The sequence below is a fragment of the Pollicipes pollicipes genome, unplaced genomic scaffold (assembly GCF_011947565.3).
Source record: "Pollicipes pollicipes isolate AB1234 unplaced genomic scaffold, Ppol_2.1 Scaffold_4002;HRSCAF=4701_pilon_pilon_pilon, whole genome shotgun sequence".
In the NCBI taxonomy this organism is placed as follows: domain Eukaryota; kingdom Metazoa; phylum Arthropoda; class Thecostraca; order Pollicipedomorpha; family Pollicipedidae; genus Pollicipes; species Pollicipes pollicipes.
Genome location: NW_023596420.1, coordinates 4,184,720 through 4,211,420, shown reverse-complemented (window position 1 = coordinate 4,211,420; position 26,701 = coordinate 4,184,720). Strand labels below are relative to the sequence as shown.

Genomic DNA, 26,701 nt, shown 5'->3' with positions numbered 1-26,701 from the left:
GCTGTATGACCCTGCGCTGGCTCGCGCCGTCTGTGGACCGCAAACGCGGTAGTGTCAGGCGGAGATGTGCCGAGGGCAGGCTGTCGTGGTAATGACATTACAAGCGTCTGGCTGACAGGAATGACGGTGGGCGCGAGTCGCCGATACGAGGCGAGGAGCGGCGGACGTCGTTCGTTAAAAGCGGTCGGAATGGACGGTCGTTTTGAACAGCACCATTTAAAAGCTGGGCCTCTCCGTGATTCCAAGAGTATGTATATATATATATATATACATATATATATATATATATTTGTGTGTGTGTATCGTTCTCCCTCTCTTTCTATATATATATATATATATATATATATATATATATATATATGCCCTCTGTCTCTCTTGCCCTCTCTCCTTTCTCCTAATTATTCGACAAGGACTAAGATTATCAGTATTGTCGGCTAATGTCAGGATAACTGCTGCCTCTAGGCATGCAGGCACGCCCGTCCTAGACCCTGAATAGTCTAATTACGTAAGAAGCGTCCTTCCATCCTCGGCAGCTGCCGGACTTCAGGTTTAAAGCTTGGCCTACGACTGAATATCCCTCCCTCAAACGCGAAAAAAAGATGAATCTCGGCAGCTGGGGCATCTGAATGCATGCCATAATTGGAACGGACGTAGGCGGGCAAGAAGTCCAATTTCGGGCCTCCCCAAGACCGTGTCTACCTACAAAAACCCCGAGTATGCCCCTGGCCCAAACCCGCCATCATCATCATATACTCCATCATACTTAGGCATGCTACAAGACTGGCGCGACATGCGCAGCCTGGCGAGCACCTTTCGCCACACCCCGGCAATCAGTATACAGGACTAGGCTGAATTTCTACGCTGCCTGGAAACGAATGAGGAATTTATTGGTTTCTGGGCTGGGCTCAGATTAAGCTGAATGTGACTGTGCGAATGCCGTGCAGGAGGTAGTGAGAGCGGGCTAGATAACGATCTCCAATAGGATGCCGTTGCGGCCCAAAGTTAGACTACTGTTGGATAATTCAGGTTGGCTGGCCCTTTGCTTCCCCCCCCCCCCCCTCCCTGTCATTCACCCTTGCAAATGGTGTCCTCATGGGCGCAAACGAAACATAACGTGATGCCCACTGTTGAATATCTCGATTGCAGAGTCATTCCTGTTACATTGGGAGTGCTATGTCAGGTAAGTGGCCAGAGTTTTCCTCAGGGAGGTCCCAATGTCAGCCCCTTCATATATCGGACCATATTTCTATCAGTCTGCTGTCTGAACTTAACAACTTGGCTCAGGGGTGTGGACAACAGACTCTAAGCCCCCTCTTTCCTCCCTTAGGCCTTAGCTACATGCCTAGCTAGTGGCTATCAAAGCTCCAAAAACCAACGTGACATTTTATTAAGCTGTGCTACGAATACCACTTGCGAATTCGCATAACATTGAAATTCACCGTGTGCATCCGCATAGCAACGACTGAAAGTTGTTCCCGCGACCGAACTAATTGCCATTTTATGATCTTTTTTTCGGTATTTTCTGCTGTCAAGTGTGCGTCACCTAAAGTCGGTTGGTAAAAACAGCGAATCGTCCCGCCTAGCGTACCACTGAAATACACTGATTTGTCGCCGACCAGACACCGAGTCGGACTACCAGCTATAAGTCATAAGATATTTTGTCACCTGTTTGGGATGCAACCTAAACAAGATACCATGGTGCCGAAGGATGCGGTAAAGGGCATTTACTAAAGGTGCGCTTGTGTTGTGTGACCAAATGTGGGACCATGGAGGCTTCATGTTGGATCATGCATTGTGCGTCGCAATATTTTGTCATGGCTGCCATTGAAATATTTCATCAAAAGGATTGTTGTCATCAAGCGTCCCGTACAAATGCACCTTTTTGTCACCACCTTCATCCACTAATTCAGAACTTTTTACCACCTCTGGCAGCCGAAAACGAATCCAAACCTAGAGGTTATTTTATTTCAACTAATGTGCTGCTATTTACACGAGATTAAAACGGAACTGTTCCGAATTTGAACGGCGCAATGACGTTTGAGACACGATTCTGACACATTGTGATTGCATTGGAACCATTCGGCTGTTGTTTGCTGTTTTTGAATCCTGTCTAATACTTCGCTAAGACAGCAACCGCTTACCATCCTAGGCAAATGGGGGTGACATAATGTCAAAGCTGATTGGTTACCCTTGACATGGAGTCGTGGATCATTGGCAGTTGTCTATTTTCCTACCTTGCGTGCCGGTATCCGAATCTTGTAGCCTGCCAAAACGGCGTGGTGCCGGCACGTGCCCGTGTGGTTTTATTTTGTTTGTTCAATCATAAGTGCCACCATGGTGCTGAACTGTTGTTTGGAAGGTGCTGCCAACGGAAAGTATCTGGAAATGGTGCGGGTATACTGAAATGACGCTTTCCATAAACGTATCACTCCCCTTCCCTAGTAAACGATAATGCTGCTAGTAGACTGTTTTTGACAAATTTTCGTCCACCTAACACCTTCTCTAACGCGACAGATGGTGCGGCTTTGGTGATTAAATCAGTAACCCAATGATTACATTGGAACAATTGGTTATGACAGGACAAATGGAACACGTTAGAGAATGGCACGAATAATACACTTAATAAAAACTTGACATATTTCTGACACGAAAGGCATTGGAATCACAAAACGCTCAGCTTTTATATGGTGTTCTTCCCGTCCGTTGAACATTCCGACCCTCCTAACGAGGCGCAGAGCCGGTGTGCGGAAGGCTGCCGTGCTCACACGGGGAACGTCGCCGCAGTCGCGCAGCATTACATCACGTGCGACCACGAGGCCGCGGCCCAGCGCCAGTCCGGGGCGGCCCGGCCCGGACTCTGCCATGGCACGCCCGGCCACACCCAGCACCGCCGCGACACGCGCACACGCACACGCACACGCACACGCACTGCCCTACTGGCCGCCGCCTGGCCTCGGGGTTTGTGCGCTGGAGACCATACGCAGGTGATGGGATTCGTGCGGATGTTTTTGTAGCTGAAACACAACAGTTTTCCCAACGCGGGTTCAGATCGCTGCGTGACATGCATGTTACCAACTGTCACTTGGCAACGTGCATTGGTCGCGAACCAACTTATTACCTTCATATCTGGTGAAGAAGCGAGAAGAAATATGACACCTAAAAGGTGCCAATCTTCCCCACACACCTGTCCGTTACATCTGGTGTATCGTAGTCCTTGCAAAATATAACAAATAAGCAAACCGGGATTGCGCTTAGAACGAACACGGTGATGGCTCTGTCAAACTTAACTTTTTGCTTGACTTGAACTAAGTTTAACAGACAGACAAAGGAGCTATGCAGCACGGACATGCATTGGTGCTCAGGAGGTTTTCACTGCCTTAAAGCTCGTCCTGAAGTATTTTGAAAGGAGATTCACCGCACGTTCCCGCGATCATCCGGGATTAGCGATACTTCCATAAGCAGCCTTTCGCCGACTAATTGAAAAGCTTGGAACCGCGTAGCAACAACCTCGTGATGACGTTCTGGAACTCTGTCCCGGCAAAACTCACTCACAATGTCTTTTCCTAGCACGTTTGGAACACTTTCTGTCTTTGTTCGACGAGCCCAACTGACCTTTGTTCGGATAAATAAACACCGGACCGCCGCTGTGGCTTACATAAGCAAACCCGCCGACCTGTGGCGATTTCCAACAGGGTGCTGCTTGAAACGGAACGCGGACGCGGTGGCGGCGATGCCCGGCCGCCGAATGATCTGTGACATGTAATCGGGCTCAATGGCTATTCTCTCCAATAATGCCCACCTTTCCTGGTGGCGAAGATTGACAACTTATGCCCAGCGAGCAGCAGCGCTGGCTGGCCAACGGATGACGACGTGCCGTGTCATTGCGGTGACCTTTGTAAACTCGATTTAGATGGGTAGCTATTCCCAGAATTAACAGCGGGAGGCCAATGTCGACAGCAAGCAGCGCATCAGGAATCAAACCATGTGTCAGCACGCTCGTCAATACGGTGCAAACGCGATGCCAATGACCATGACACTCACGTAAAGCGCACCATGGCGGTGTGCCATCACACATTGCTGGTGTTAAGCCGTCAGGTCTCGGATGCGCCAGAATGTGTGCATTTGTGGAAGGCGTACGCGTCACACTGGCTTGTGTGCTGCTGCTGGCCGGCCAGCCGAGCTGAAGACGCGAACTGCTGCCAATGAGGTCAGACTCACGACAGCCGGAGAGGAAATGAGCATAGCACAGATTATAACCACGCGGACAGACACGAGGCACAATTCAAAGACTGAGTGTGTGACAGAGACGGGGCGCAACTTAGAGACTGAGTGTGTGGCAGAGACGGGGTAGAGCTCAGAGACTGGGTGTGTGGCAGGAACGGGGCGCAAATCAAAGACTGAGTGTATGGCAGAGACGGGGCGCAACTTTGAGACTGAGTGTGTGACAGAGACCCAGCACAACTCAGAGACTGAGTGTGCGACAGAGATCCAGCACAACTCAGAGACTGAGTGTGTGACAGAGACCCAGCACAGCTCAGAGACTGAGTGTGTGACAGAGACGGGGCACAACTCAGAGACTGAGGGTGTGACGGAGACCCATGCTGTTTGGAGACTGGGCGAATAAACAAGTTCCCCTACCCCCATGGTAACTGGGGACAGGACTGAAACTGAGGCACACGTAGTAACAGCAAATGTTTACCTTACCGCGCAGGCTAAGCGTAGGGCATGCACAGACTATGTGCACAGAGACCGAGCAGAAGCGTAACCCAGGCTGAAGACATCCTCTGAACGAATGATACGATCGACGAAGCTCGATGATGTGATCAAGGGCAGACGAAGGCCAGGAGACCGGCGGCACCCGTCGGGCTGAGCAAGGGAGGCCGAGACGGAGCTCAGCTGCCGTCTCGCAAAGGTCGACCACGCCGCCAAGGGCCGTCACGGGTGACTGACGGTCAACGAGTGAGGTGGCCAGGCAGGCGGTGCAGACGGGCCGTGTCGCAGCTGGGTGGCAGCTGACGGCAGCTCTTGTGCGTACAGCCAGTGGGAGGAGGCTGGGATTCAGCGAGAGGAAACATCAACAGCCGAGCCGAACCCCACGTGCATGGGCCGTGGACAAATTATTAAAAGCACTAGTCACGGAGGTGGTAGTATACAGCTACTTGAGTCACACGGACAGCGGTGCGTGCTTGAAGTCTTCCGGGTGGTTCAGTCCTTACAACAAGGTCATGTACCTAAGTGCTTGGTTTTGCAACCGGAACAAACCGTCAAAGCTGGTTTAGCATGCGGTACGTATTGGGTCCGGTCGGTCAGCTACGCCACACACATCTACATAGCAAGCACGGGACAGCCGGCTGCCTCCAGCCAGCGATCATCACCACTTGTGCCCTGCCGTCACAGATGTGGAACTCCCAGAACAACTGGTCTCACAACCCCGCGCAGCCCGCCCACACCGAGCTATGGTATCCGACACTGACGTCTGGGCGTGACCGCCACCGGCGAGCGGCAAGCCCGTGTTCTACTGAGCGACAGCCGATGGCGAGTGGTGGGCCCATGTTTTGCTGGGCGGCAGTCGCCGGCCAGCGGTGGCCGTTCAGCCTCGGCAAGGCCGTCTTCTGCTGGCCGACAGCCACCGGCCAGCGGTGGCCGCTCAGCCTCGGCAGGGCCGTGTTCTGCTGGGCGGCAGTCGCCGGCCTACGTTCGGCGCTCAGCCTCGGCAGGGCCGTGTTCTGCTGGCCGACAACCGCCGGCCTACGGTCGCCGCTCAGCCCCGGCTGTCCCTTGTTCTGCTGGGCGCGGACAATGACGCGCCGCCGTTGAAGACGCGCCGGAAGTGCAGCTGACAGCACTAATGGCGCAGCCAAGGCCACCCACTTCCAGGCCACTTCCGGGCGTCTTCCGGTTAGCTTCCGGACAAGCTACGACCTCCTGAAAGAAAGAGAGCGTCAGATCTTCCGCATCGTTGGAAAGGTTCACATTCTCAGCCATGTGACATAAATATTCGCAAGAAGACTCATTACAAAGCAGATGATGATCGGCATATCCCAACTATGCCTGGCTATTAATTGCAGATATATCTCGTTTGGAAAACTTGATGCGTGAAACAGTCCACGTATGAGCCAGAGAGCGTAGCGAGAACGGCCATGATATCGCTTTCGTGCGTGGGAATAGCTGATGTAGTCATTTCTAGGGCTGTTAAGCCTAACAAGAGCGGCCTTTACCAGGACAGCCGGAGACAGCCGCACGCCGGGCTGTCTCATGCTCCCTGATGGCGTGTCCCCCGCCGGACTGCAGCTTCACGGGGTCGCGTGCGACACGCCTCATTAGGTCGCGCCTCCGAGCGTGGCGACACGTGTCCCGGGCTCATGCTGCTCAGGGTCCGTTTCGGGGCGGCGCGCTCGCGTCGGGTGAATGAGTCGACCGGTCACGCGGCCGCTTCATTATCTAAGTGTCGTCGCCGGCCCGGCCGGGACGCGTTTGTCGGAAAAGGTGGCCATATCCTAGCGACCCACCCTGGTTACAGGAATCAATATTGGGGGGCTCGCTCTACTGCACAGGCGCGCGGCACCCGCCGCGCTCCACCATCGATTGGCCCTCTCGCGGGGCGGCGCCAGGTCAGATACCGCGGAAAATAAACATTTTGGGAGGGTCGGGCGGCGCGTGTCAGACTCCTGCTGCTGACACAGCCTGCTGGCAGCGACGCCTGGCGCCGAGCTGTCGACGGCACCGCCCACCAATCGCATGCGGCTCTCCCAGCGTTGGCGCGACGGAGTGGGTGAGGAAAAGGGAGGGGGGGGGGCACTTTATTTTGGGGTAGACGAACCCTATTCTCCTGTGCCCCAATGTATTGGAGTCCGCATTCATGCATGATGGAAACGAACTCGTGTGGCTGGACTAATGAGATATGAAATCACGAACAAATATTTTATTCATCGCACAGAAATTTATCACACAAAAGCCAAATGCATGAAATCAAACGTGGTTGGTGCGGAAGGTAGATCAGGGGCAGTTGATGGGCCGACTCATCTTACGACAGCCCAGCAGACGACGTGGAAAGAGAAGGCCTGCCTGGATTAAGGCTGGATGCACGATAACGCCGGCTCTTATTGTGTTTGAGGTGGCCTCCTCGTTTCCCTCAGTGTTGTGGCATTGATGAACGATGATAATCCGGGAAAAAATGCGGTGTGGTATTTTGGTGGCCCACAGTCCTCGTTCCACCGATCATTTCACTCTTGGAGAGAATGCACTAACCTGAAAGGCATCTCGGCCGGTTAGGGCGTTTATTAAGCAGCTGCTGCTACGATACTGCAGTTGTAATATGCGCTAGGGTGTCATGACATAAGTGCTACAGTAAATACCTTACTGACAGAACGACGCGATATCATTTCCTCCAGAAAAATGCCTTATATAATATTTACCTAAAAGCGACATTCCTTTTACTGCAAATTAACACATAAGAGCTACACGACAATGGATCTTTTGCAAAATTTATAAAGTATTTTCTTACACGCGATCTTTCTTCTGCTGGAAGCACTCATATATATGAGTGCCTTGAGGCAAAACTTGTACCGAAAAACATATACCCGGTATTACATCTACATAAAAGACTTAAACAGCATTTAGCTATACGCCACCTTACTTCTAGTGTAAAACTCTTACACGATATGAGTGCTACACGACAAATCTTACATTGCAAAAAAGTAAACCCGCCATTACAGCTACATCAAATCTCATACAAACTACCCGTACGCGACATTCTTTTCTTCCAGAACAAATGACGTATCACAGCGCTACACGACGAAACTTAAAGGAAAATGAAAAACTCCTGTTTAAAGTTATGCCTGTCAATATGCCTACCACAAAACAAATGAAGCATGAATTTATCACGATATTCCTTCTTTGGCCAATGCTATCAGCTAATGTTTGTACGCGATATTTGTTTAAACTGAAGCCTGCCATACTCTACATATTATAACCATTCAATACTCCAACCTCAGGTTAAGCCCACCGAAGCACCAGATGACTATATACATATACACGCATACACATATACACACACACACACACACACACACACACATATATATATATATATATATATATATATATTATATATATATATATATATATATATATATATATATATATATATATATATATATATATATATATATATATATATATATATATATATATATATATACTGACACACGGTAACACTTGCACGCCCGAGATCAGACTCATGTGGCCAATTCCAAGGTGTCGATACAATATTGCTGCTGTAAACATTGCGATGGACATAACCAACACGGCAATGGTTAGGCGCGGCATTTCTTCCATAAAAACGTATAGTGCGCTGCCGAAGCGTTGCGAAATAGGTTTGGGTGTTAAGCAAGGGAAAATTGCAAAACCTGCTTTCGCATGCATGAAACACGGCGTTCGTCGTGGATATGACAAATTTTTCTTGCACAGATGAAAGGGCGATCTATGTCCTCGACTCAATATGAAACTACACCAGTTGCCTGGTGCTCATGGAAATGCGGCATTTCTTGCACTTCAAAAACTATAACGCTCCAGTGCTGCACAGCAAAAAATGCTTCAAAAAAGCTATACCTGTCAGTCAGATTTTGCCACCAAAACTACAGGCTATGCTAGATAGCCGTGGGCCATGCTTTTTCGTCAATCACAACAGATCGACAAAATAACGTGACATGATAAATCAATCACCTCTCGTACAGGCACCACGAACTGTTAATTGCAGAAATGCCCAGCTGTGGTTCTCCTCTAGCCTGCGGATTGCTCCCACGGTGTTCACACAATTAGTACTCAACGGCGAGCATTGGCAGTAGGAGAAATGTTGCGTATACGCTGAAGACCATAAGTTTTAGCAGTAAAAGTAATGATACATGTACATTTTTGGAGTACATACCTTGTTGTACAGCAATAATGTGGCACGTAACTCTTCTCAGTAAAAGTAAGGCTGGGTGTAAGCAACGAGTGTATCGGTTGTTACAGTAGAAGTAATGTCGTGTGTAAGTAACCGCCAGATGAGCTTTTGCAAAAACAATGACGGATATTAATTTTTTTGCGGCATCAGATTTGTCGCGTAGCGCCAATGTCGTGCGTAAGTATTGACAGTAGAAGTGATGTCGTAGCACTTCCGTCGGCAGGGCAATTTGTTGTAGCACTAATTTCGCGGAGCCATACAGCAGGATGCCAGCACCAGTTGCTAACAATGCAGCAGGATACGAGTACAGCCAGCAAATCAGCAAAAACAGCAGGATGAGAACACCGCCAGCAAATCAGCAAAAACAGCAGGATGCGAACACGCCTTAAACAGTGTCAGGTTTGAAAAAGTGTGTGCCTCCTTCGCCCTCATCCTATTTTTTGAGGGACGGGTCCGATACACTAGGCATGCCAACAAATTAATCTGTATTGGGACGCTGTCATGGGGATGGGCAACGCATTGTCTCTTTTCGCTCTCGGGGGGGGGGGGGGGGACGTTTACGGAGATTTACCTTGTCAAATTTCATTAGGCTTAAATTGCGCTACGTACGTTTTTCTGGATTGAGCCAGAAAACAGCGGAACGGACGATATTTTTCCGATCACAGTATTTGTTATCGTCAATTTTCCCACTCCTCAAGAGGGCCACTTGTTTGTTTAAATAGAAGAAAATGTGCGCCGTGCTCGGAGAGCAAGTGATGAATCAAATACGGTATTTGTAAAACCGAAAATGATGTGGTGGCAATATATATTGAAGTCGGGGATGCGCAGACTATCTCAGGATCTGCAAACTAATCTTCCGGAAATCTTAGCACTCAAAGAAAGAAGAGCGAAACCAATGGTGTTCTCGGAATTTTGGGTCCTGCCAACGCCGCAAACAATACAGCATCGTGTTGGACTGGGCTTATTTTAGGAAGATTGTCAGCTCAGTAATCAAGTAATGGGATTCAGCCCAGCATAGCACACGCCATATGACCGAGTTATCGACTGGCCCTGCATAGTGTGGGCGGCGTGTGTATTTACATCATATCTGTCATCCAAGTCTGCCTTTGCGTATGTTTTAACGTTTCGGTGAGAGCTCATCTGAGTGTCATGGGTGCGTGAGAGGCGTATAAAAAATGAAATTCCGCAATGATCGCACTTTTGGATCCTCTGTGTTTCGCCAAGTATTTTCTGAACATGCAAAGACGCGTGCCTGCACTGATCACACACGGTCAGTGGCCATCGCAGTTATGCCTGATAAGATCGTGCTTTTTAGGACTTCTGCTAACAATTCATTGCGCCATAGGCCACCTCATGGAGCATGTTCGTATCGACGCCTCCAACGCCACACCGTCATCCAAAGCTGTTATCGATCAGCAGTGGAAACATCCGACGTGAGTTGTGGGCCTCTGGTCACTGTTACAACAGGGTTTCTGCTCGCTGATGACACCTGTCTGATCGGAGCGGATTCATAGCTGGAGCAGCCCTAGCGAAAAGTTTTGTGGGACCGGCGCGGGATCACACTGTTCTTACAAGATCCTGAGGGATTTCACATACTTTTCTGGAGGACTGCTAAGTCTTGCGGGATTTCCATGTGGAATTCGGGGGTCCTACAAGGTTGCCCTATAGAATTACGGGATCCCACATCGCTGTCCTAAAGGACTTCAGGGATATCACATAAACCTCCCCACAGGACTTTGAGGTACCATGGAGCAGTCATACGAGATACGTAAGCCTCACAGGATCAGTCTTACAGGATACGTCAGCCTCGCAGGATCAGTCTTACAGGACACGTTAGCCTCACAGGATCAGTCTTACAGGATACGTCGGCCTCACAGGATCAGTCTTACAGGATACGTCAGCCTCACAGGATCAGTCTTACAGGATACGTCGGCCTCACAGGATCAGTCTTACATGATACGTAAGTCTCACAGGATCAGTCTTACAGGATATGTAAGCCTCACAGGATCAGTCTTACAGGATACGTAAGCCTCGCAGGATCAGTCTTACGGGACACGTAAGTCTCACAGGATCAGTCTTACAGGATACGTCAGCCTCACAGGATCAGTCTTACAGGATACGTAAGCCTCACAGGATCAGTCTCACAGGATACGTAAGCCTCACAAGATCAGTCTTACAGGATACGTAAGCCTCGCAGGATCAGTCTTACTGGATATGTAAGCCTCACAGGATCAGTCTTACAGGATACGTAAGCCTCGCAGGATCAGTCTTACGGGACACGTAAGCCTCACAGGATCAGTCTTACAGGATACGTCAGCCTCACAGGATCAGTCTTACAGGATACGTAAGCCTCACAGGATCAGTCTCACAGGATACGTAAGCCTCACAAGATCAGTCTTACAGGATACGTAAGCCTCGCAGGATCAGTCTTACTGGATATGTAAGCCTCACAGGATCAGTCTTACAGGATACGTAAGCCTCGCAGGATCAGTCTTACGGGACACGTAAGCCTCACAGGATCAGTCTTACAGGATACGTCAGCCTCACAGGATCAGTCTTACAGGATACGTAAGCCTCACAGGATCAGTCTTACATGATACGTAAGCCTCACAGGATCAGTCTTACTGGATACGTCAGCCTCATAGGATCAGTCTCACAGGATACGTAAGCTTGGCAGGATCAGTCTCACAGGATACGTAAGCCACGCAGAATCAGTCTCGCGGGATACGTCAGCCTCACAGGATTAGTCTTACAGGATGCTTGATGGGAATGTTCCACATTTGTGCGAGGTCTTGAGCTGAGATAACCACTCTGAAATTAACTTGGCGCATTTCACCGCTCTGCCCTTCTGAAGTCCTAAAACCCTCTAGCCCAGAGCGAAGAGGGCCAGCGTCCGTGAGCGCGGCTTCCAAACATGGTGGGCTCAATTGGCTCTCAAACCATGTTCAGCAAACTGTATAATCTGCAATCGCGAAGCACGCTTTGTGCCACATAACATAAGTTGGAAATTATTTCTTCTCTTGCTAGTTATCACATAAATATGATTTACAACCGAATAACTTAAGAATAACACCATAACCGAGCATGTGCATATCAGAAAAAGCCTTAAACTCACGGACATGTATGCAAGACCAACACGAGAAACGGATAAAACACAAGCACTTAACGATATTTGACTCGGGCACACTTCCAGCCCACGCTGTTATCTCACGACGAGTTTGAAGTACTACAAACATGTAACAATTTCAGGCGGTCAGTTTGGCAGCATCTCAGAAACGTCATAGGTCACCGTCCATGACGCATTCAACCAATGACGCATTGAGGGACAAATTCATTAAAAAGGAAAATTTTGTTCTCTAGAGCAGTCTTTTCCACTCAAGAGTGTACTAATAGTTGTAAATGACTTAATTTCATCACATCTAATGCTTGCTTCACTGTCTTCCAATGCGAATTATTCCCTTTTAAGCTCCATTGAGCAGTTGCTTAAAATTTTACAGTGCCGTGCAGAGCTGTCACATACGATGATGAAGTCTCATGGCATAGAATTTATCAGCGTTCAAAACTGGCGATTCACATAGAATTTGTTTTGCAACATTCCGTAGTTGCGCAGTGAATCCCAGCATCGTCCTGGAGCACACACATGCTCACGCACGCTTCCGCATACAAAACTGTTAGGATTCTGGCGTCTCTATGAGACGCCAGAATCCAGAAATATGCCAGAAAAGAAGGGCGGTACCGCGGGAATTGAACCCCGTACCTGTGGATTGGCACGTGTGCGACTAAACCGCTGCGCATCCAGAACCTCACGATCGTCATGGACGAGTTTATTACTTCAGGCTTCTTCAGGACCACACCAATGTGGACGCTTTGCCTTAGCAAGAAGCAAACACACACACACACACACACACACACCACACACATAGAGAGAGTAGAGAAGAGAGAAGGAGAGAGAGAGAGAGAGAGAGAGAGAGAGAGAGAGAGAGAGAGAGAGAGAGAGAGAGAGAGAGAGAGAGAGAGAGAGAGAGAGAGAAAGAGAGAGAGAGAGAGAGAGAGAGATACTTACTCATGTATACCATATATGCACACAAATATATGTAGTGCATACTTACTCATGTACATATATATATATATATATATATATATATATATATTATATATATATATATATATTAGAGTTTAGGGAGAATTGGGACTGCGTAGAAGATTTCTTTGAGTTAATGGAGGGTTCCTGTGGGATTTTCCAGAACATTCCTGTGCGATTTAGGGGAGGATTCTTGTAAGACGTTGTGAAAGATTCCTTTGGACATCGTGCAGGATTCCTGACGGACTTTAAGGAGCATTGCTGTCGGATTTAGCATTGCTGTCGGATATATATTCTCTTGCTCAGCGCTACCACTACCATTTCCGTTGTCCCCGGCCGCGGTGGTTTATTGGTAGGACCACGGAAGACATTACTAGTTGCGACTGACGCGCTGTGAGAAACCTCTGGGTCAAGTTTTACATGTTCGGAGTAGCTACGCAAAATGCTTTAGTGAGTTGGTGCGAAAAGCTCCAACTGGGACACGGTGAGCGTAAATGGCATAAAAAATGCGATCGATTTGACGAGAAGCACCGTCCAGAGGTCAAGTTCAAGGACCAACTGCTCATAGCGTTCGTCCTTACGCTTAATTATTAATAAAGGCGCCAAGGGCGGTTCCCAAACTTTGGCGAAAAGGTAGAATGCAAGCAAAAGCAATCTTGGATGTTGAGGAGAGGGGATTTAAGAGGCCAAAGTAAGAGTAACGGTAGCGCAGGAGTAGGTCTCGCACTCCTGATAACGGCCTGAATGAACTAAATGCGTACGCAAACCATGCAATATCATCATCAGCAAATACATCCAGACATGAATGCATGCACCATGCTCATTCTAATCTATGTGCCTTCGAATGGCAAGACATAGGGTTCGCGCTCACACCGGCCACTCGCCAAATTCGCATCAGCCAACCCATGTACGTGTGGCACGGCTGTCAGCTGATTAATGTGAAGAGGGTGAACGGTGCTGTGAGAGAGTAAAGGTACGCTTCCTGATGATTGCACCATGACATCACACAGCTGCAAGAACCACTGTCAACCTGGTAATAGCTACATGCGCGTCCAAGCCCGGCTAATCCGTGATGCCATTGAGTGCTTCCCGTCCCATGTGTGACACTCAGCAGGCGGCGGTGACCGAAAGGAACCGGTCGGAACGGAACGAGACGGGACGGGGCCGAGCGGGAGGGACCAGACGTAGCCCGTCCGGTCTCGCCCTAACACCCGTCTAATACCCGCCCCGCCTCTAACCCCCCCCCCCCCCCCCCCCCCCAGCACGTGATGATGACTCCCTGTGTCAAGTGCTAACACCGTAGGACGCATACAAATGTAGAACTGAGCAAATGATTAATATTTTTACATGAAGGATTGCCATGCTTTCGTGAAGAGTTCTTGTGCAGTTTCATGAAGGATTTCTGGGGTGCCATTCGGTCTATCCCTGAAGGGTTTTGAAGGATTGGTGTCGGGTTTCGAAGGATTTTTGTATTGTAAAGTTTAGGGAGAATTGGGATTGCGTAGAAGATTCCTTTGAGTTAATGGAGGGTTGGAGGGTTCCTGTGGGATTTTGTAAAAAAAATTCCTGTGCGATTTAGGGGAGAATTCTTGTAACACGTTGTGAAAGATTCCTTCGGACATCGTGCAGGATTCCTGAGGGACTTTAAGGAGAATTACCACCGGATTTATGTGAAGGATTCCTGCAAGATTACGCAAATGATTCGTATAGGAATCATTGTACCAATTTCGTCTAGGAATCATTGTACCAATTTCGCCTAGGAGTCTTTGTACCAATTTCATCTAGGAATCATTGTACCAATTTCGTCTAGGAATTATTACAACAATGTGCACAGTAACGCTACAGAGCTGCCTTACCACGAATCATGTGAGACAGTCCTAAAGACATCCCACAGGACTTTTTCACTAGGCAAAAGGAAATTTCATGACGAATTTCGGCCCAAGTTGAATTTCGAAGGATTTCAAATAACAGTATTAGACATCTAACAATGAGGTAAAGCGTGTGCGCCAGCCGAATTACTTTACTGAGCTGCTAGAGTAATGAAATTACTATTCGCAAGAGATACTGAAAATTTTGAAAACTGAGCTAAAACAGGTCAAACAATGTCAAGTGCCAGGTTGGTCTCCCAGATGCTCCCAGAATCTAGATGACCGTTTCAAAGCAAAAGGTCACATTATCATTCAAGGTCGGCGACCTTTTTGACCTTTTGAAGGTCAAGGTGACCGAAGTCATGTAAGATTGCTTTAAGTCTTGCATTTGACTAAGCAACAATGATTACGCTAGACAGTATGTTATTAAAATAAAATGTTGACCCGGGCCATTTTAGGTCAATGGTATATTCTGACCTTGAAGAAGTCCATGGAAGATGTATGATGCGGTTCTTGCTATCAATAAACTCGAAATAAGCACCAGAAACTATCCCGTACAGCAAGCCCTAGAGTAACAAAGCAGGTTGGTTTTGGCTTTGGTGTGACCGTCATACCTGACCTTAGGTTAATGTAATTTGCTCATTCAACTGTTGTGTTGCCTAAGAAAGCATCTCAGAGATGTATGGCTTCGTCTAACACTCCGTTGTTGGATCACATTGAACGATTGCCTAGAAATTGCCTTCGCTGAGACTATGGTCTGACTTTGACCTGCCATAGGTCAACAACCTCACAAGGTATGTAAGGCGGAGCTTATATCTAACTAACACCGAGCGTCTACAATGTATTGTCTTGTTGGTATCGTTCCTATTAAAGCCAGCGACGGGTCAGGCGGCCGGGCAAGGCGTCTGGGCGCACGGGCCGCGCCGGAAGGGCAGCTGCGGGTCAGCCGGCCGGGCAAGGCGTCTGGGCGCATGGGCCGCGCCGGAAGGGCAGCTGCGGGTCAGCCGGCCGGGCAAGGCGTCTGGGCGTACGGGCCGCGCCGGAAGGGCAGCTACGGGTCAGCCGGCCGGGCAAGGCGTCTGGGCGTACGGGCCGCGCCGGAAGGGCAGCTGCGGGGCCGGCCGAAACCAAGATCATCAGGGAGAGACTCCTGCTCGAGACGCAGGATGTGGCCCGGGATAACTGCACCCCGCGCCGTAAGTGTTAAACGCAGGTCCGAAGCGGGAGGCTGCCGAGGAGCGGGACATCTGGCGGAGCCGCGTCCCTCGCCGCTCGCGTGGCCGCCGCGCCGGGGTCGACGAACTGCCAGCGGACAACCAAGAAAACCACGTGCAGAGCCGAGCAGCAGACCAGAGCCGGCCAGCTGATACAACCACGCGCCACGGGCAAGTTCGGAGTCGGGGTTCGAGTCCGAGTCCGAGTCCGAGTCCGAGTCCGAGTCCGACTCCGAGCTCGAGACCGAGCCCCGGTCAATCGGTACGCAGCACAACGCCACGACAGAAAACCTTAGGGCCAGGCATCATCCCTGGGCATACGGACGAGCGATTTCCGTGACCGTGTCCCTGGTCAAGAAAGAGTCATGCAAAACAGACATGAACTTAAGCATGAATGGGTGAGAGCTTGGCTGATGGCCGGAACCTAGAGGAGGAGCATGTCGGACAAGACCGGGGGAGCGCCCTACGGAACAGGACACCGGGAGAACCACGAGTCGGGAGGGAGCAGCACTTGGACTCAGAGGACTCGCAGGAATGCGCCCCACAGACACAGCCACCAACATAAACAACCTGGAACGCATCAGGATAGCTAAAACGCTGGATGCCCATGATGGGCAACAAAATTTACAGCTGGATACAAATGCTGTGGAAGGCGGCGGAGATCGCCGGGTGGACCACCGAATGCACGTTTAAAACTTCCCTTTTCACACTAAGAGGCGAGGCTGAAGAACACGTCGAGCAATTACAGCAGATATTGCAAAATTGCACAAACATTGCAAAGCACAGCTCGCACCCCATCGCAACGCTCCAGGTCTATCTGCAGTTTCTGGCACCAAACGATCTGCTATTCAGTTGTCCAGAGCTATGCAAAAATTGACACGGCTACGCCGCGCCGTTCGGAAATCGTTCCGGAGAAACCTACAGAGTCAAACTGCCCTCCCTCACTCGAGCGCGTGTTAGACATCGCCTTGATAGCAGGGTCGATGCCCCACCCCCGCCACAGTAGTTTTCAGATGTTTCCCGACATGTTGTGTAATCAATGAATGAAACGTTCATTGCATGCGTTTTGGCAGCATAAAGGTGTCTCCAGCTTCTGGCTTCCAAGAACGGCAGTTGTTTAGAGACACTGCATAACGATCAACGCCCGCCGCGGACGACGGCGGCGTTCAACGAATCCGCCGATCATGCGGCGGGGCAGCAGACTATGGCTGAGGTTTTGAAGACAGGCGCTTGCCAGAATTCAGGTCAGGCTGTCAGATTTGAAATGGCAGCGTGGCCGTATTCCGAGGAGAAAGAGCGCTTGGGCGCGGCAGCAATCTTGAAAACTGCGCATGCGCGAGAGACGGAACTGGGGAATCTGCGCCATTCGGGTGGCTGCGCCAACGTAAAAATAACCAAACTGAGGTCGCCAATGGAGACGCAACGTTTTCCAAAACCTCAGCCCGTATCCCAGCCCGCCCAGGCCAGAGAAAAATCCTGCCCGCAAAAGCCTGGTATGCTACAGTGCTGATTCGGCATTAACCGGCAAGTACGAAGTTTATTGCGATATGTATTTTGTCATTTCTCCCTAATTTCAGATATGTGCATAACAGGTGCAGAAGATTTCATATCAGTAGCATTCCATGCTAGCATTGTTTGGCTGACACCCGTGATGCTGCTCAAAAAGTAGTGTCCAAAGTAAATAGGCAGCTTAACTTTTATTGTACTAAAATAGATCTTAAACATTGCAGCATCAGTTTCCAAAAGCAAATTAGAAGGGAAGGGTGGAATTTGAATTTGAGTTTAACGTTGTAATGCCAGTTTTCAACAGCAAATTACAAGGAAGAAGGTGGAATTGAGATTTCACTTGTCACCAAAATGTGACATAGCTTACATCCTTTTCTCTCATCTCAATAAATGGCAGGCCATGCCGTCTAAATTGCTAGCACCAACTGATGGCTTTACACTGGCACGTCAACAAAGGCTGGACGTTTCATGCCATGGGAACTCTCCTCAATTTCTTACATTGAACATAAGCACAAGAGTGATTTGAGTGCATCTCAATCGCCACAATGTTATAACCCTCATTCAAGAACCAAACGCAGACTCTTGTGTGTTGTTTGCTGTCCTTGAGTTGATGTATTATGCGACAATACAAAATAAATGCCACATGACAGATCTGAAATGATCCACATTTCCCTCCTACCACTGTCCATGTTCCACCTCGCACCCATCACCGCCCCGTTTGTGTGGTACTGCGGACAAGCAAGGATAGCAATAATATTTTGTCCACGAATATTTGCCACACAAGCGATCATCATTGACTCCTAGCAGTGCCACAGCAAGGGTAAGATATCGTTAAGTGCTGCAGAAAAATTTACACCACAAAACCAAATTGTAAACATAATATCCAGCAGCTCCTTCGAGATGCCTAGAATCTATCCGGCGCAATATCAGGTAGCTTTGAGTTATTGGTCACGAGATATGTCCAGAGAAGTTTCCATAACTAAATTTAAAATTGGTATGTTTTCATTGCCGTAGCATCCATGGTAAAACACAGGATATTATTAACGTGTATGTTTTCAGGATTGCAAAAAAATCTTACAATGGAACGAAAAAAGAAAGCACCACACGTCAGTCTGGAAGTGACCTTTCACCCTGGTAAAAGATCATCGTTTCAACTTTCCATTAAATCCGTTCTAACGTTGTGTTCTGCAGATGGTACCTTTTGAAACCCTTCTTTCCAAAAGCAGATTTCTGAAGTTACGAGTTGCTAAGTAGATTCTCCATCGCTTGAGTCATCGGCACTTTTCACACATTTTGGCATTGGAACGTTGCCGAAGTGGGACGTTTGTCTTCTAACTGTCACACAGCTCTAATGCATTGATTATCACTCAGGATGATTCTCAGATCGGTTCTAAAGGTTATGTGGTGCGTTCAATCCACCAAGCACAGTATCAGCTCTTTCTGGCCGACGGGTCACGTTATTTATAGTCCGAGGCTTTTCCTAGAGCTTGACGTAATGTTAAAATGTGCTGACCGTCATAGCACTAAACAAGATGCAAAAGTAATGTGAATGCTGCGAAATGAAGTCTGCTCGATCATGCCGTGCAACAGCGTAGTAACCGCACCGAGCCACGCCCGCCTGTTCGGTACGACGCTCGTTGTTAATGTCCTCGCATGCTACGTGTTCACGGTCAGTCCCTCATGGTGCCTGCATGCGCCGGCGCGAAGGGGCCTCAGGGCAGCCTGGCTAGAGGCAGCTGACGTTCGATCAGTTGAGTGGTGGGCTGCACGAGTGGTATTCTCTTGTCGAGCCATACAAACGGGGTAATTTACCACAATATCAGTTCTGCCTGGCCAAAGGGTTGCAAAATAGGGCTCGAGAAGTGTTCGGGTCTTACCTCAACTTTATACACATTCTTAGTGTTGTCGTACAAAAAAGTTACGAAAGACATCATTCCCAATTCTAGGTGTAGGCCATAAGAGTTCACAGAAGCTGCATATTTTGAGCAGGTGGTTGAACATGTCAGCGATTTTGTGGCAACATTGAGCAGAATCGAGGAAAAACTAGGTCATCATCATGAAATCTTTAATGAACACGCGGTACAGAGGTGGAACAAAACGCGGAACAAGCAGCGGCATCCACTGTGCTTAACAAGAATGTGGTTCTCGAAGATTTTGTCAAAAAACTATTCCTGTGGTTTTCAGAACGTTGCCCAGGGCCGGGATAAATCAAGTGTACGGTTCACATATTCATGGCGCACTGTCTTATTGAAGATGGAACGACCCAAGACCAAAACTGTTAAATGATATCGGATTGTACCTAATACTACGCAGTAACTGTGCATGTGTTTATCACGTTTGGTTAAAGACAGGACAATAAACCGTATGTATAGACCGTAGACGTTTGACGTGATCCAACCCACGAGGAAAAAACCTAAAGCTCTCACGTAATGACGGCGCTTATGCTCGTTTCGTGTGTTGGTAAGTACACACTGACATACGTAAATACCATTAACATATGTGCATGTGTACATACTAGCACACCATACTAGCACACCAGAGCGGCGCCAACATCTGCAGGACGTACTAATGAGGTCAATAATGGTGATGGACATGATGAGTTTGGATTCAGATGCAAGAGGTCACGAGCACTACTTCGACAAGTTACTCACGCGCCGGGTGCCTCTCGCGGAGCAGAGGAATTTTGACATTCGCGCCACCGACACTGTGGGAAGCCGGATGGACAAATGTCCCACGAGATCGAGAAAGCTCCTTTAAAAACTGCAGTTTTTGTACGAGTATCTCGCATCATTTTTCGTGCGGGCTTTTCTATAGCTTAACAGCGACATGAGTCAAAATAGTGTAAATGAGCACCAAACGATATTACGCTGGTCATGTTGTCGCAGCGAACTCTTTAGGAGGTACTTGAACGCGTTTTACGTATCTCAGAGCACTGTTCATTAAGTCTGCGAATTGTAAGTCGCGTTAAGACTCTGTTCACCTGCATAATTAGTCCGTTATGATGTACAGCGAGCGAGTAGTGAATTGCTTGAGGGAGCATTGACCTGTGCAATCATGAATTTTAACATGCAAATAGATAAACATTGAACATGGCCACAGATGAATTTAACGGACAGAGAAAGCAACTGACACAATGCTCACCGATCTATAGAGCTGCATTAGTTCAAACCACTGAACATTGGTTTGCCCCTCCCCATGCCACAAACGGTGGCTGTCACCACGGCTCCAGAGCGCGCGGCGGCCGGCCAGAACGCCGGCCCTCGCACTGCCAGTTGTACATTTCGGTATCAAATCCTATCGCGAAAACGGCTGAAGGCAGCTCGCTAATTTGCTTCTAAGCGCTGCAATAGTTCGGTCTGTTGGTCTAAGATTAATGAGTTTCCTCGGCCAAGTATGTTCCTAGTCCTCAACGGGATAACTACTTGATTTTCGAGGTGGCCATTGCAAAGTTAGTGTTAAGAGCAAAGCTGCATAAATGTTCTTGGGTACGAATACTAATGAAGTAAAGAGAAATAACAATGATCAAGTATATACTACTATTAAACAAGAAACAAAGCACACGCGAGGGCACCCTTAGCATACATTTCTTCTATTCATGCCAACTGTAGGTAATTTTTGTTATTTATAGCATTACTTGTCTATGCCCTTTGAGGACATTGGTTTCCAGACCCACGACACGAATGTTCAAAGTCTCATATTCCGTATGAGACGCAAGTAGCTCAACGTTAAAGCAGCTATCAGTGTGCACCTTTGCACGAAAGAAAAGCCTATGAAGTAAAGTTAAGGCCATTTCAGCTGACATACAAAGCCAGCTGAACACGTGAGAGGGGACGCTGAAGTGCTTCTACCCAGAGGATGGGCAAAGCTAAACTATGCGAAGGAGGGTTAGCGAATTAGGTTGCGAGGAAGTGCTACAGTGACTTGTCTCACTAAAAAAGGTGTTCCCACATTTGTATGCTGCAGGGCGTAGCAAGCAGTGCGATCTCCCCAAAAACACGGGCTACAAGGGATTATTGGTGCGCCTGGCGAGTCCACGTTGGAGCTGTTTGTTAACCTGACCTAACTGTGCATTAACGGCCCAAAAGCAACTGAAGGCGAGTGTGATGGTGGCGATTGTTCTGCTGTATCTCAGATTGGAAGCATGATCGCGATGTGATTGAAGCGCAGCTGCTGTAAACGTTCATACACCACCGGTGTCCTCACTCGTACGGGTGGGGCAAAGTCTAAACACGGGTGGCAGTGGCCCTAGACAAAAAGTGCTTGGTAAGAAAACATCAAAACTAGATCGTGGACGCCTTATTGCGTTCCCATATCGGCAGAACTAGAGATGCGGGGTGAAAGGATGTGTCTGTCGGTGAAGACTAGAACGGACAGGTGCGAAAAAATGGAGATCTCTTTTTCGACCAGATGCTCGGATAACGCATGCGACCAGTCCCTGTTGCGTTTGCAATGCGTTGGAAAGGACACCAACTTTGCTGGACACCAAGCAGCGCGGGCTTGTTCGAACTGCGCACGTTTAGCAACCCAGCAGAGCAAGCTAGCAAGTGCGTGTGCGGACAGCAGTTTCATGTCCTCATCCCATATCTAACAGACACATACCGTAACGCGCAAAATATCGCATCCCGCATCCTAACGACAAAATGTAACCATTACTAACCTTGAAGCACATCGCTTTCTTGTTCTAGAGGATGGTCTCTGTGCGTGGTCCATTCACTGTCGAGTAGCGAGTGCTTCCAGTTCCCGTCACGCTGGACGTGACCGACTTCCCGGAGATGAAGAGATCACGGAACGTCTCGCGGAACTGTCTGGACATGCCGCAATAGATCGCAAAGTTGACGGGGTAGGAGAGGCTGATGATGAAATTGATGATGACTACCAGTGCCTTACTGACTTCGTAGTCTAGCAGCTGCGCGTTGTCCATGAGATTCTCAATGATATGGAGACAGGTGACGACAGCCAACGGAATCTCAACGATCAAGAACACACTCACGACGACGATGAGCATCATCGTGGTACAGTTTGAGTCGATGGCCCTCTTGCATTCCCGCTTACCCTTCGAGCTGCTTTCTCTGAACAACATGTCTCGCTTGGCCTGTGCCTCCTGTAAAGTGCGGAACAGCAGGATATTGAAAACCACCAGCGAGATGCAGGGTAGCATGTGGACAAAGAGAACGCGGAACCCGTAGTAGAAACCAAAGTAGAAGTCCTGCGAGTGGCCATCGGTGATCCAGTGAGGTATACTGGGAGCGCAGCTCGTGGCCACGCGACCCTGATAGATGATCTCGACAGTGGTGAAGCTGCGGTCAAAGAAGCGAGTAGACTGGTGCATCAGCGACACCATGTAGATCCAGATGATGGCCTTGATGACGCGTGGAGCGGTGCACCAGGTGCGAGCGGCGGCCGCGTGGCACACGTAGATGTAGCGCTGCACGGCCAACGCCAGCGTTAGCCAGATGCTGCTCGTGTGGAACAGCGACGGCAACGTCTCCGTCAGCGTCACGTACATGTAGCACGCGTACACAGAGTCCAGCGGCTTGTTGTAGTTGCCGAACGTGTACAGGTAGAGCATCCACGGGGCGGGAAGAAGCAGTGTCAGCATGTCTGAGATGGCCATTGACATCAGAACCAGGTTGGTTGGCGTTCGCATGTGCCTCCGATTCATCACCACCACAATCAGCGTGTTGGCGATGATGGTGACGACCAGGAGGAATGGCATGACGTATCCATACAGTGGTAGCCCGTAGTCGATCGGCACTTGATGCGTCACGTTGAGAGACACCGGCACATGTCTGGAGGCGTTGCGGTCCCAGCAGATGACCGTATCGTTGACGTGCTCGAACACTATGTCGCCCTCGCGGCAAGCGTAGTTGGCGAACATTTTCCGCAGCAGTGATCGGTTTGGTGTCATGGCCGGCTACACAGCGCACTCGCTTCTGCCAGCCTGCTGGGCGCACCGAAAATATGTCCAGTTGTTTACTGCTGTCAGTGACTCGCACACCGTGCTTCTAGATTCGGGCGGTCGGGAAGGTGTCCGCTGGCTGCTACGGAGCGCGACCGACCGCACACCGCCGGCACTGTACCCCTATTGACTGGCTGGTGGCTCGACCCGACGCCGACGCAACAGGTGAGCGGCGCACACTCGGGCCCGGCGGGCGGCTGCCGACGAAAGCCGCCGCCCCCTCCCTTCCCCCCCCCCCCCCCCCGCCTCCGGGTGACCGCAGCCGAATGGCTGCCGAAGCTTTTCTCAGTTGCACGTGAAAGAGCGTAATTTGAAACCCGCAATTAAACATATCATAGGCGGTCTTCGGTTTGGAAAGCATTGAAAAAATGCTTCAATATAGGTCTACGCTTCATTCCCACTAACGGCAGTCGGCTGCCGACGCCGTATCTTCCACACAATCTCCACACACACGGGCTCACACACTCTCCACACAGGCGACGTTCTGAGGCGGGGAGGGGGGGGAGGGGGGAGGGCGTTATGACAGGGTGGTGACAGGCGACAACAGTCGGCATCGGTGCCGGTGATCGCTGATCCCCGATACAAGTGTCTCCTGACCTGGAACCGCAGTACTCTGTGTTTACTATAAGATCAACCAATCTCGCCATGTCGCGTCAAGCCAGAGCACCTCATTTTGGCTTCTGCTACCGAAAACCAGGCGAAAGCCTGCACGGTTTGTCCATGGTCTCCTTTACAGGACAACAAAAATACGGTGAAATACGATGTTTTTGTGGAAAATAGGATGAGCGCACTGGGAGACAATACAGGGCATAAAGAGAGTGTTCCACGTTAAAAGAGAGTTTTGAACTGAAAGAACACTGTGAAGATCATTTGGTGCAGTTCACAGCCCTGCCCTGAAAGGGAATGCTCCACATTTGTTTGGGGGTTTTGAACGAAATAGCCATCTTGGGAACATTGGGATGCAATTCACGGCCATGCTCTTTTTAAGATGCAAAACCCTCTGGTTACTGAGTTACATGCCCGCAGAAGTAGCGGAAGGTTTATTGAGGGACTACTTCAAAACCACCTACGTAATGTCTATGTCATATAAACGCCATGCGATCGCCGTGATATTAGAGGCTGTTTTCTGCTTATGGTCAAAAACGGCATGGCCGCTGATACATTGGCTAAAGCGATGATGCGGCACATATGACACAATCCGCAGAAGGCCATTGACTGTTAATAAGATTTCGCTGCCGAATGCGCGTCGCAAACGTAAGCGTGAGCACTTTCGGGTTGTGCGCCGCTCCTCGTCAACGGGGCGTTGTTCCTTGCATCCAGGCCATGGACCAAAGTCCTCAAAAAGCCACTGTTTGCAAAAAATGCGACACCGTACAAAACTGGCGCTTTACCGGATGTTTTAAAAGGAAGGCACAACGGCAACTCTGTCTTTTTTCTCCTGCTGGCGTTGTTTCTTCTTTTGCTCACGTGTTTCTTACGGACAGCTCAATTGGCGCCGTATGCGCCGGAGCAAAGGATCTTGCTCGGGTTTATGGGCTAGCTAGCCATTATAAGATTAAGGAAACATTACGGTAACTAAATATATATATATATATATATATATATATATTTCTAAATATCTGACACATATTGCACAACAAAACTAAATCTTGAACAAAAAATGTGTTCCATGAAGTTCTACAAGTTCTATAAGTGTCTAATGTTCTACAAGTACAAACTCTTGAGCCGCATTACCATGAAACCCCGTTGGGACTTTGTTTTGAAGGGGGCTCACGGTGAAATGCAGTGTTTTGACTGGAAACCTGTGCGGAAATCGCGAGAAAACCTGCAATATGATAGTCCTGCGAGATGTACAGGTGTGGGATCACACTCATTTTACATGAGTGTGAATCAGGGGCTTGAAAGGGGTGTGATCACTGGTGATGCGTGTCAGTGGCTTGAACTGATCTTCATGTGATGGGAAGTGTGGCCGCCGTTTGTAGGCGACATCGCTTCAGTGATACATGGCGCACAACATGAAGGGCGCTGTTCGTGGCGCGAGATGGTGGCGAGAGATGGCGCTCGTGATGGCGTTCCTGGTGCCGCGGGGCGTTTGAAAGTGAGCGGCTCTTGCGGCGCCGCTCAGAATGTGACCGGAACGTGATGTGCCAGGGACGCGTCCGCAAAGAGTGAGTAATTGTGTGGACTTATAATGTTACGTTATTATTGTTTCAGGTCATGTTATGCATTGGTCATCATGTCAGGTCATATTTATTTTCGGGTTATTATTATTGTTTGACTTTCATTTCAGGTTTTACGCACAATAAAGCGGCAATACCAAAATGGCGGCTTCGAAGCGGTTGGAACGAGCCGCGGTCATGTAATGGCTGTTACAGTAAAATTATCATTCCAATTCTCAAGCTGAAGATGAAAGTTTCAAGACTGAAGACATGTTGCTCAGACTCACAGACCTGCTCACTGAGCGGTACAATGACAGCAAGCTCCCATCGCTGGAACCAGACATCTTCAGGGGCAATGTGGAAAAGTTTCCAATGTGGCTCAAGTCATTTTAGACTTGGTTGAATTGAACATTGAAGATCGAACATCAAACAAGCTCTCCCATTCAAAGACTTCACTTCCTGGGGAAGAATACTGCAGGTGAGGCTAAGACATCCATCCTGGGTCTGCTACACTTAAGAACAGATGAAGCGTACTGACAGGCAAAATAAAAACTGACGGACATGTTTGGAAATGAGTTTGTTGTGTCAAATGCCTATCGCATGAAGATAAGAGACTGGCCTGTGATCAAAAGTGGAGATGGGCGTGCTCTCAGAGATTTCGCTGACTTCCTGGAGCACTGCCAACCTGCAGCAGCAAGTTCTCTTCAGCATCTGGGAATTTTGGATAACCATCTGGAGATCCAAATTGTTGTGAGCACGCCCAGCCGGCCCGGCGGCACAGAGTGCCGTCCCCGCCGTGTCACGGCGCGGCCTCGGCCGCGTGGTGGAATGCGACTTACCACCAAGGGCGCTAACCGCCGTCCCGTGGCGGACCGTATGGGACGCGTGATAGGTGAGCGCGTGCTAGCCCAGTGCAAGCTGACTTATGAGTGGTTGTTCACCCGAACTAAATGCAATGTCGTGCCTGCCT

General features: G+C 49.2%; 1 protein-coding gene across 1 annotated transcript; it reads right to left on the bottom strand.

Moving 5' to 3' along the window:
- Positions 1-1,675: 1,675 nt before the first annotated feature.
- Positions 1,676-23,648, bottom strand: LOC119093917 (sex peptide receptor). Its single transcript, XM_037216935.1, has 2 exons — positions 22,271-23,648; positions 1,676-5,925 (listed from the first exon to the last, which is right to left on the bottom strand). Exon 1 carries the CDS (start codon positions 23,519-23,521, stop codon positions 22,295-22,297), a length of 1,227 nt encoding a protein of 408 aa, XP_037072830.1. The 5' UTR covers positions 23,522-23,648; the 3' UTR covers positions 1,676-5,925; positions 22,271-22,294.
- Between the last annotated feature and the right edge of the window lie 3,053 nt (positions 23,649-26,701).